Source organism: Lynx canadensis, chromosome A1 (assembly GCF_007474595.2).
Source record: "Lynx canadensis isolate LIC74 chromosome A1, mLynCan4.pri.v2, whole genome shotgun sequence".
Lineage (NCBI taxonomy): Eukaryota > Metazoa > Chordata > Mammalia > Carnivora > Felidae > Lynx > Lynx canadensis.
The window spans coordinates 212,319,438-212,331,806 of NC_044303.2; the positions used below are offsets into that span (position 1 = coordinate 212,319,438).

The 12,369-nt window shown below is 45.1% G+C and overlaps 1 protein-coding gene across 4 annotated transcripts in view; it reads right to left on the bottom strand.

The window, feature by feature from the left end:
- RAI14 (retinoic acid induced 14) overlaps positions 1-12,369 on the bottom strand; it is a 145,164-nt gene that overhangs the window by 46,150 nt on the left and 86,645 nt on the right. For 2 of the 4 annotated variants that reach the window (XM_030331644.1, XM_030331618.1), the window contains exons 1-2: positions 11,317-11,449; positions 11,070-11,200 (exon numbers count right to left, since the gene is read on the bottom strand). In XM_030331644.1, coding sequence (XP_030187504.1) covers positions 11,070-11,200; positions 11,317-11,370 — 185 coding nt within the window. In that variant the 5' untranslated portion in view covers positions 11,371-11,449. Of the gene's footprint in view, positions 1-11,069; positions 11,201-11,316; positions 11,450-12,369 lie in introns of those variants that run through there. The other 2 variants (XM_030331628.2, XM_032594587.1) reach the window with 1 other exon arrangement.

A 12,369-nucleotide genomic window follows, 5' to 3' on the forward strand; every position in this document is an offset into this window, starting at 1 on the left:
ATCTACCATCCTCATTTCACAGATGAAGAAACTGAGGCTCAGAGGTTAGGAAAAGTGTAAAAGAGCAGGACTTGAATTCTGACTCTAAGAGCAGTTTGTCCCTAATAAATCCGTATCTCCTCCTTTCCTTCTAAACCCCTTTACTTCCCAGAGAGGGGTCACTATGGTCAGTGAGGTTCAGAAATACTTCATGAAAATAACTAGCTGTCCATAATCCCTTGAGAGCTTCAGCATCTCCCAAACACCTAAACTCGCCTATCCTTTAATTGCATTCTTTTGGTAAGGCCTATTTCTGGAGGGGGAAAGAAGGATACTAAACCATATTAAAATAAATCAAGGAAACTAAGTATTCAGAATTAGGGTTCCATCCAAAGTCCTTCCAATGGCCCACCAGGCTTTACGTGAGTATGTCTGGCTTCCATTTTGACCTCACCTGTAGCTCTCTCTCCATTCACTGGGCACATCGGGCATCCTCCTACCTCACGGCCTTTGCCTTGCTGTTTCCTCCACCAGGACAATAGTTCCAGAAAAGTGCAAGGCTCAACCCCTCATTCTATCCAGGAATCTGCTTCAAAGAAGGGGTCTTCTCAGAAAGGCTTTCCTTTTCCAAGTTTATTCAAAGAGGCCTCTGGTCTCTTGTTTCTCTTCAACACACCTGATGTTATATTAAAGAAGCAGGTGCTGAGGGCACCTGGGTGGCTCAGTCAGTTAAGCATCTGACATTAGCTCAGGTCATGATCTCATGATTCACGAGTTCAAGCCCCGCATCTGGCTCTGTGCTGACAACTCAGAGCCTGGAGCTTGCTTTGGGTTCTGTGTCTCCCTCTCTCTCTACCTCTTCCCCACTGATTCTCTCTCTCTCTCTCTCTCTCTCTCTCTCTCAAAAATAAATACAACATTCAAAAAAATTAAAAAAAAAAAGAAGCAGGTGCCGTCTGTCCCAGTTGACTGTACTTTCTATAAGGCGAGAAACTTGGTCTCTCCTGACACAATTTTCCTGGCACACAGATGTGATTGTTTTGATAATGCAAATCTGTAGTTTTGAATTTGCTTTTTTACTCTTGAAGTCTCTGAGTTGCCTTAAACTAAGGCACACACATAAACCAGCATAACCGTGTTTTTCTCAGATTGTAAGTTCTTAAAATTTATGTTAAGACTTCATTTTTTTTTTTGCTTCCCAACATCACACTGTACAGCCATTCTCAAAGCCTGGTCCCTAGAACAGCAGCAGCAGCAGCAGCACCCAGAAGCCTGTTAGAAATACAGATTCTTAGGATCCTGTCCAGACTCTGTGGTGGAGTCAGCAGTAGGTTTTAACAACCCTCTCCCAGCTGATTCTGATACATATTCAATTTTTAGGACATTTGCACGGTAGGAAGAAGTTTGTTGTGCCATACTGGGGATGGCAGAGTTGAGACCCAAACCAAAGAACAATGACTGAAATTCATTAGCCTCAGTTTCCTTATCTGGTCCATATGATCAAATGAGGCTTGGGTCACACTAGATATTACAGGGGAATAATCCTTAATCCCACAAGCTCTGGATTCCCATTTCAGATTGTAAACTGAGGGTTAGGAAGGCAGTACTATCTAATAGCTTCTAGTCATACAAGCCTTGAAAAATGGAATTCCACTCTATCCCAGGGGTCAACTTGACGGGCCCAGAGAGAAAGTCCTGCAGGCAGAGAAGTGTGGCTCCAGCCGTTTCAGAGGCAGCTACGGCAGGGACTCTGATCACCACTTCTGATAGGAGCTGATTTGGCAGAATGTGTGAGAAGCGACCGTGCTGGTTGCCTTCTCTTGCTGAATGTTTCAGGTAGATGTAATAACAGGGGACTGGCATAAAGAAAATAAAGAGTGTAAAAATAGGATCCCTGTCCTGTAAGTGCCTACAATGTGCTAATGGAATCCGCAGCGTGGCTTCGGGGACAGAGCTCTCCTGGGGACATGGGGGAGGAAACAATGAGATGAAAGACCACATGCTCAGAGCTAAGAAACCCAGTGACATTTAAGCTGAGCACTGGCTCTCTGGCTTCAGGATTGTTTGGTTTCATAAATGTGGTCTGGAAATAGCACTTGGACATTATGAAATCTCCATTAGGACAATGATTTGTCTCTTGTATTCATGATAGACCCCCAGACTCTACAACCTAGAGCCTAGAATGAGGGTGATTTGTACTAATTCCCAAAACTTTCTGATCCACACTTGCCACTCACAGATCACTCCAGGGTGACTGGGAGCATCACATAAGAAAAACCTATGGGAAATGGGCATGGTCTTCACAATGGGCTCAAGAAGGGCATATGGGTGGCTCAGTTGGTTGAGCATCCGACTTCGGCTCAGGTCATGGTCTCGCGGTCTGTGAGTTCGAGCCCCGTGTCGGGCTCTGTGCTGATAGCTTGCAGCCTGGAGCTTGCTTTGGAGTCTGTGTCTCCCTCTCTCTCTGCCCCTCCCCTGCTCATGCTGTGTCTCTCTCTCTCTGTCAAAAATAAACATTAAAAAAAAAAGTTTAAAATGGGTTCAAGAAGGGCATCTGGGTGGCTCAGTCGGTTAAGCGTCTGACTTAGGCTCAGGTGACAATCTCATGGTTCCTGGGTTTGAGTCCTGCATCGGACTCTGTGCTGACAACTCAGAGCCTGGAGTCTGCTTCAGATTCTGTGTCTTCCTCTCTCTCTATGCCTCTCCCCCACTCACACTTGGTCTCTCTAAAAAATAAACATTAAAAAATTTTCTCTACGTAAAATAAAATGGGTGAAAGAATGAACTGTTAGTTGAATGAATGGCCCATATAAAAGCCCCTAGCCCAGTGGTGGGGCATTCAATGTTAATATGACTGACAGCAACTCCTTTCTTACCAATTGGGAAGATTGGGCTCTAACTCTGATAGTCTAATTCAGGAATAAGATTAAGTACATAGGTAACCAGACCCATCAAATCCCCAGTGGTTTTAAGAGAGGCAATAACTAGAGCAAGCTCAGCCACTTTGGAAATCAGGAAAGGCTTCACAGAAGATACGGGAACTGGACCTTGAATGGTACCAAAACTCGGCGGATGGGTGACGGTGGTGGAATTTTGGAAGGCATGAATTTCGGGGCCCCAGGTGAGAAAGCAGGAGCGTTTCCAAGGGACAGGCACAGGCTAAGCGACCCTACATGCCTCAACCCTTAAGCTGCCTGATCGCTGTCGGCGTGAGAACCTCCAGGTGCTCTTGCTCATGGGGTGAGGATGGGTGGAGGTCACCGCAGGGGTCGAGATCCAGGCCCTTCCGCCCCTGCTCTGCTCTCTGTCACAGAGAACTGCATTTCCCAGGCTCTCCTGACCTCTGCACGCGGGGGTCCGTCCAGCCAATGGAGGACGTGGCCAGAGAACGGGAGGGAAGGGCACAGCCAGACTTGCTTCGACCCTGAGCAACGATGACCTATTTGAGTGTCTGAAGTCCTTCATTCTCGAAATACTTAACCTAGCTTTGAACAGTTTTAAAATGAAAAATCCTGTGATCCCACCAATATTTTATCAATATAGCTCTTTTTCTTCTTTTTAAAGATTTTATTTTGAAGCAATCTCTATATCCAATGTGGGGCTTGAACTCACAACCTTGAGATCAAAAGTCATATGCTCCACCTCCTGAGCCAGCCAGGTGCCCCTATCAATGCAGCTCTTCATTTCCAAATCTATTCTCGTCAATTTGCACTACTGTGGTTTCAAGTCTTTTTTTTTTCTTCTAAGTTTATTTTATTTATTGAGAGAGAGAGAGAGAGAGAGAATATCCCAAGCAGGCTCCCCACTGTCAGCACAGAGCCCGACCAGGGGCCTGATCTCACAAACCAAACCGTGAGATCGTGACCTGAGCCAAAATCAAGAGTCAGATGCTTAACCAACTGAGCGACCCAGGTGCCCCTCGAGTGTTCCTTCTAAAGCACAATTTTTGCAATAAGGTCTGTTCAGCTTTAACATACAACACTGTTTCTCTTTAAAACCCCTGTGTATTACATTACTTTAAGCCCAAATTTGCCATTTTATTTTGTGCACAGGCCTTATGGATACATATACGTACATGTGTGTATGCTGGGAGAAAAATCACCTGGGGGCCCTGGGCCTTCCTCAGTCCATTTGGAACCTAGCACTGGGCAAAGCCTGTTGGGAAGTCATGGGCCAAGGAACCTGGAGTCTCACTGCAGTGTGTCTAAAACGGGAGTTCTCAGTTTGGCTGGCCATTCGAATTGCCTGAGTGCTTTAAAAAAACGCTTACCCACACTACACCCCCCCGCCAACTATATAGAGGTGTCTGTGGGTGACACCAGCATTTTTCTAAGCTGTCCGGGTGACTGTAACGGGAGTCAAGTTAAGAACCACGGACCGAGTGTCAAGTGGGGTCCTGAACTGAAACCATAATAAGTTCTTGGACAAGGGAAGGAAACAATAACTATGGTGTCCTTGCATTTCTTTTCCATTCATGCTGTGACCATTCATGCTGTGTCTTCCTCGCCCCCCATCCCCACTCTCCTCCCAGTTCACTTTTCAAGGCCATCCCACATCACACCTCAGGCAGGAAGCATTTCTTGGCTACTCCAGTGATTCACCATCTCCCTTCATCTTGAACCCCTTCCAGTTAGTATTTTATAATCTAGCACTTAATTATTCTCCAGTGCTCTCACTGGTCTTTCTGCTAGATGCTATGCATTTTGTAGGCAAAGACAGTATTTCCTCCTCCTCCTGGATATGTTTACAAGAGTCTGGAACATTTTTAAATGTTTTATTATTTTTTTAACTTATTTTGAGAGAGAGAGAGAGCGAGCGAGAGAGCAGGAGGGGCTGAGAGAGAGGAAGAGAGAGAGAATCCCAAGCAGGCTCCACAATGTAAGCACAGAGCCTGATGTGGGGCTCGAACTCACAAACCATGAGATCGTGACCTGAGCCAAAGAGTCACACGCTTAACCGACTAAGTCACCCAGTCACCCTCTGGAACATTTCAGATGCAGGGAAGGGAGTGCCTCCCAACTAGTAGATTAATTAAACAAACATCTGGGCACATTTGCAAGGTAGGAACAGAGGTTCTGTCATCTTCAAAAATCTACATGATGAAAAGCTCAGTGGATATGCAATACAGCAATTATACCTTTCAGTTTATCCCTCTGTCAAATACCAGCAGGTTTTAGGAAAGACACAGGGTGATTTTGCCAGGAAGGAGGCCGCGATTACACATAAAGTATGCAGTAGTTTTAGGTCAACTAATGCGGCAGCCCTACGTGAGATCTGGAGAAAGTGGCCCAGATGGCAGGACTTGATTTCTAAGACCAAATGGCTACATCCCTGCTCTGAGGAAACAGGAAAAGAGTGCAACCAGCCAGCAGACAGAGAAGCCCCTTATTGTCCTGATTTGCAGAATTCAAGGACTACCTCCCTTATTTTATACTTAAGCTCCACAGAGTCACCTAAAGATACTTTCACAAGTTTTTGCTTTCAAAACCAAAATGATCAGGTATCTGAAATGTGGGCTATGTATGCAGACTGTGTGTGTGTGTGTGTGTGTGTGTGTGTGTGTGTGTCCATCTATACACACATGCCTGGGTGGTATTTCTTCAAATACTATAGTCCCAGCAGTGATTTTATTTAGTCTGGTTGTTCCTAAGACAAACATACATAACTTTAATTAAATGCACATCTAAAAGTAGGGGAAAACATCTTGAAACAATTAGACTGTTCCATGGTAAGAGGTTTTAGGGTAATGATATCCTCCCACGTCCTTACCTCCACCAGGAAAAGTGAACAGATGGGTCGAGGGAAGCCAAGCCTGACTCCATAAACACAGGCTGTAGCTGTAACTCTGTGCCTTGCTCTATTTTGTTCTTTTCTGACCCAAGACAGCACCCTTCTCTTACTTGCTCCTAAATGAATTCCAGTCATTCAATTGCTTTTGCTTTTTTTTTTTTTTTAAATCCCTCTTCGATCGGTTTTAGAGGGAGAAAGTTTTCAAAGTTTCTTATCTTTCCCTGATGGAAATATGCCAGAAAGAAACTGAAAGTCTGAAGAATAACCAAACCACCCTTCTGGTTATTGACCTTGGGTTAAGGAAGCTTCTGGAGAATGTCCGCCAAGATGGCTGGCTGCCTTTGCCACTTCATTCTTGGGATTTTCTGAGTCATCTGGTTCTCTAGGTACTGAAGGCTGAGTGTTTATTTAAATTGCACTGGAAGCCGGGAGAAGAGAAGTGTCAGGTTGTGACGTTCACCAGGATAGTCCTTTTCTTCTTGAACCCCAACTTAATCCACTCCTAATTAATTTACCCGTGACAGATCATTAACAAAAAGAATGCTTTCTTCATGCTGAAAAGTCACGTCCACAAATGCCGACTGAATGCCTGTCTTCTATGCCTGGAACTGTGGGAGAGACCAACACGACAACAACAACAATCACGTGAGCCTGGTCTTCAGGGAGCTTACTGTTGTTGTAAGGGATTCAAGTCTTCAGAAAACAAAGTTTTTGTTTCAAGCTATAGAGGCTTTTCTGATGTTGTTCTTATTCTTTCGATATGATAAAATGTATCAAGTTATAAATCAAGATTCCAGTATTTCAAAGAGAAGGAAATTTTTTTTAGATGACTGAGACCATCAGAGAGGAAGCATTCTGGACTGGACACAGAACCCGGGCAAACGTGAGAGGAAGTCTGGGAGCCAACACCCCACCACCAGTGGAAGGCAAGGGCAAGAGAACATTCAGTGAAGTAATGGCAGGGCCGGTGAGAGGGCCTTGAAAGCCCAAATCAGGACTCTAGGTGGTCAGGCAATAGGGAAACAGTGTGCATTACTGAACAAAATTACAAAATGAGTTCTTGCAAAAGCTCGCTAGAAAGAGGCCTCCAGCCTAATTTGGACAGGGAGGTGTATAACTCAAAGATTAAACCCAAACGCGTAGGCAGAGAATGAGACCAAGTACAGTCAAGTACCTAACTTTGCAGTGTGTGACGTGGCCTCACCCTTTAGAGACACTGCAAATCACTCCATACACATCCACAAACACACGCTGGCCCAGCAAACTCCAAGGGGCCAATGGAGCCAAGAGCTTCAGAAGAGGGGACACACGATACCGGCCTGTCATGGACCCAGAACTACTCCTAGGAAATTACCGGCCTGCACGCTACCAAACTGACGCATGTGGAAAGAACAAGACAGGAAAAGTTTCCACAGCTTGAGAAAAATCTCCAAGCGTGAGGGAGATACACATACACTCAGGCAGGAGTACACAGATTAGACTGATCCAAATCCAGAAGTGCAGACGTCCAGAGGAGACAGGGCAGAAGCCAAGGGAACAACACTGCCTGGGGTTTCTCTTTCCACAGAGTTCTCGGCCCTTGCGGGATTCCGTGATATCAAAGGGGCAGGAGGCATGGTTTCAGACCCCATGGTGCCCCCTCGTTCTGAATACTAAGACCACTAGGTTTGAATGAAAATATGAAGCCAGATAGACTTAACTCCATGGTGCCTCTGAAAATTAAATTCTTATAGGCTAACACTTAGTAACTTTGATTCTAAGGAATATTCCAAGCAGAAAAATGAAATGTTACCAGATGGTTATTTATGAAAAATCTCCCACTGAAAAAATAAGTATTTCCTCTTCCTTTTTCTTATAGTCCCTCCAACTTTCTCCATAGGGGTCACCACAGCAAAACATGGTAGACTTACAAGTTCAAAGGCAAAGGCAGAACTGGTTCTGGAGTCAATGCAGGGAGAGCTGTGTCATGCGAGTCTTGGCTTTATCAACTGCAAAGTGCAGGTGGTGATTTGTGTGTAACTGCTGTGTGCATTTCCACCATCAGAAGAGAAGACTGAAGTGCTGATTGGAGCGACAGCAAGAATGAACCTTGAAAACTACGCTCAGCGAAAAAAACCACACACAAGGGTTTGATGCCATTACATGAAATACCCAGAAGAGGCAAATTCAGGGAGACAGAAAGCAGACGAGTGTTTGCCAGGGGGAGGTGGCAGGAGGCTGAGGAGGGTCACTGCTTACAGAGTGCAAGGTTTCCTTTTGGGATGATGAAAAATTTCCTGGACTAAATGATGAATGGCTGCACAACACTATGAATGTACTTAATGAAATGCATACTTTCAAATGGTTAAAGTGGTACAGTTATGTTATGTATATTTTCCCACAACAAAAAAGGAGAAATCAACTGCATGGCCCTCTACCCTACATGTGATAAATGTCTTACTAACAAAAGGTACCAATTTTTTAAAAATATTTATTTATTTTTGAGAGAGAGCGAGAGGGAGGAAGGGGTGGGGGAGGGACAAAAAGAGAGAGAATCCCAAGCAAGCTCCATGCTGTCAGCTCAGAGCCCAATGCAGGGCTCGAACTCACAAACCGTGAGATCATGACCTGAGCAGAAATCAAGAGTTGAATGCTTAACCACCACCCAGATGCCCAAAAGACTATGAAGGTGATCAAAATTGTGGCTAAGCTGCTAACCTAAATTTTCTGTCTTCTTTTTAGTGAGTACAGTCTTGGACAAGCCTATCAGAAGCCTCTATCCCCCTCTCTCTGGGATGGCTATCATAGTCTGTTTTGTGCAGGCATCTGCAGAGCTGAACTGGGAGCAGTAGGAGCCCAGAAGGCTGTAGGGTGGAACAAGCAGTCTACCACCAAAAACCTCAGGACACGTTTAACACCGTGACTTCTGTCACTGGGGCTCCGAAAGCACTGACTCCAAATGTGGCATCCTGGGAAAAGGGTAATTAACTCATTGGACAAATATTTTGGGAGTACCTATGTACAAGCTGAGCACTGGGGTAGATGAGCTACAAAGTAACAGTCCCTTTTGTCAAGGAAGTTCCAATCGGGAGTGCAAGAGGGTAGAGAACCAAAAATCATAGAACTCTGAGTAAGCAGCTCATGCAACAAAATATTAGCCAACAACTAAAGCCCGCCAGCTATTTGGAGTCCTGACTACCAAGTCAGAACCTACGGGGATGCGGTCCTGCACCCCACACCTGAGAGACAGGCCTCTGCAAAGGTGGAAAGTCAAGCTGAGGCTACTGACGGTGGGGAGCCCAACCCGGGGCTTTGGCGGAGAGGACAAGCCCAGTTCCTAGAGGACCTGGCCCTAATCCGAGTGAGAACACCTCCCACCTCCCTCTTCCCCTGTGTACCAACCAGCCTGCTCCCCAGATACAGCATAGGTCTGTATGCCATCCTGTGGCTCCTCAAACAATAGAACTGGTGTGTATGCTACGGGATTCAATGGGTGCCAGGGGGATGGTTTCATTGACAAAATTTGCTAAAATGTGATGCTCAATCTCGGGAAAATTTGCCTTTTCTTCTATTTATCCTTCAATCTAGAGTCCATCTACTTTCTAGACGATAGTTCTCTCTGGTTAAACCTACATGGGATACTTTTAAAAATATTGATTCTGGGGCCTCTCCACAAAATGTTTCCAAACATGTGGGGTGGGCGTGGGAACAATATTTTTTTTTAAGTACCCCAGGTGACTCTAATGCAGGAGTTGTCAGGATTGAGAACTACTCATCCAGGAGAAGGAAAGGGAACTGGGTTTATCAGTACTTACTGTGGGCCACTGCTAACTCTTTACATATGGTATCTAGAGCTACAGGTGCCCCTTTCATAACCTCTTGGGCTTGTTCTGCCCATGAGCATTACAGGCCCTAGGAGCAGCATTCAACCTTGGAGGGACAAGTGAATGGGAACAGGCACCCCAGTTTCCTTACCCCCTTGGGTAGGGTAACTAGTTCTGCAAGGGGCCAGAGAGCTCATACGTTAGGATTTGTGAGCCACAGACTTTGTCTTAACTATTCCAATCTGCCTTTGCAGTACAGAAGCAGCCACAATGCTAAATAAATGGATTTGACTGCATCCCAATAAAACTTTATTTACAAAGGCAGACTGTGGGCCACAGTTGGCCAACCCCTGCTCTGAGTCTAAGAAGACTCCCAGAGGTCTTCAGCAGGATTGGGTTCCAGCTGCCCACAGCAGTTACCTGTCAATAACACACCATGTAGGTTTCAGTCCTCTTCTGCATGCTCCTGGGATCAGTGGCTATAGAAACTCCCTACACTCAAATCCTTGTCTCAGAACCTGCTTCTGGAGGCACCCAACCCAACTCAGTATCTTGTTTTATATTCATAACTACCCTAGTGGTTAAATATCGTCATCTCCAATTTAAATTGAATAAATTAAGATTCAAAGATGACACAATTCGGGGCACGTGGGTGGCTCAGTCAGTCAAGCATCTGACTCTTGATTTTGGCTCAGGTCATGATCTCATAGTTCATGAAATCAAGCCCCACATTGGGCTCGTTCACAGAGCATGGGCCCTGCTTATGATTCTCTCTCTCCCTCTCTGCCCCTTCCAAACTCTCTTTCTCTCTCTCTCATTCTCTCAAAATAAATCAATTTTAAAAAGAGACTACACAATTCATAAGTGATGAAGTCCAGATTAGAAGTCTATTTAGCTACAAAGTCAATGACCTCTCTACAATATGACCGGAGTAAGAGCAGATACAAATAAACATAAACACACACACACACACACACACACACACATTAAATATGTAATTTTAATTACGGTGGGCAAGATTACCATAAATGGCAAATCATAATGCAAAATTCACACTACCCATGTAATTACTGATCTACATTAAGGAAAGGGTTTTAAAAGAAGTAATAATATAAATTATAAGGTTTGAGGGTTATGAAAAAAAATACCCTCTCTTAGGCTGCTTCAAATGGAGGATAGAATTCCTTTTTCACCTATCAATGGGTTATAATCCTCATGCTATTTCTTTTCTGGTGTAATCTCCAATGGTACTTGAAAACAAACATAGCCATCCAAGGTAAAGCCCAATGTATAACTTGAAACTTGAGGAAATAGGGACCAAATTAAAATAGCGTCTTCCATATTTTGACACGAGGGATAGGAGGAGTGGGGGAGGACAGTAGTTTCACAAAGTCCCCTTAAACACACTTGTGAAGTTCCCCTATGGATCCCAGGGCTTCCAGAGAACACTCTGAGAACCCAGAACCGTTACAGTTAGAAACCAATTTTTTAGCTTACGCGGTCTTGCCCTCGCTGTCCTGCTTGGTGGCACTGGCTCCCTTCTTGCCCAGTAGGGAGGCCACCTTCTCCGCGTCTCCATTCTCCACGGCCTGTAGCAGCCGGTCATCATTCTTGTTCCACTCGTTGGTCTGTGGAGCAAAGGGGAGACGCAGAACTAGTGAACAACAGTGGCCGCAGCCATATTGACCAGCAGGACCCCCGTCCTCCCGTCACTGAAATCAAAACCTGCCCCCAGATCAGATACCTTCCCCTTCACCGTGGAGACACTCAAGAAGACCGGCTTCCCAAAAGAAAACATCAATAGTTCAATGAAACAGCAGCTGGCCAGCAAACTCTGAAATAAAGTCCCCTCTTTTCACCGACGCTGGGAAAATGAAGCAGCTTAAAAAGACCTCAAGGCCAGTTTACACATTAGCTTGTTTCTAGCTAAACTCTGACAGCTGGCTCCTCAGAATACTGGCCTTTGACCTGGTCCACAGCTCACTGGGCCCGCAGTGTAGACAACCAAACTGGCCAACAGCTCAAGGTTACTCGATGGTTTATTTACACACAATTCTTCATCCGCTTTCACTGCCACCCTTTCTGGCCTGTTCACTGGCCAGATTTTCGAGCTGTATAATGATTTTAAGTAGTTGTCCAGGCTACGGCCTCTACAAAGTCTCATGAGAAACAAAACTTCTTCCTGAGCAAGCTATTAGACAACAAACAGCTTTGAGCAAAGCCTCCACCACTGCTAAACCCCCAACCTCAACAGAATTAATTCTACAAACCACAGTGACAGGAAAGCTTTCATGTATATAAAAGCTGGCTTTGACTTTTACAAAGGAAAAGAGAAGATCTCCATATAAGAGCAAATGGGCCTTGAGTATAAGACCGAGAAGTTTCACATGTGAAAAGGCAGCAGTGAGCCATTGAAGGTTTTGGAGCAGAGGAGTGAGAGAATAAAATCAGTGACTGAAGAAGAGTTATGACAGAGAGGTGTATGAGGTATACAAGATTAATGCAGGGACAAAAGATCCCGGGGGGCACATCAAAGCCCCTGGGTCACTCTGCAGGCTGGCCTGCCCTCCAGACCTCTCCTATAAACCCACTTTCTGGCCCTTCCTGCTATGGATACCAACATCCTTGAAGAGATTCCTTCTCCCTCCCCCAAACGTTCTACATTCAGCTCTACAGTTTCTCTGCTTCCTGTGGCCTCTGAAGATAAGAACCTCTAGGCATTTCATTTTAAAGGCTTTGCCACACACCATTGCATGGAGGCAGAGAGCGGAGACAGTGGGAATGTAACAGTTAACAA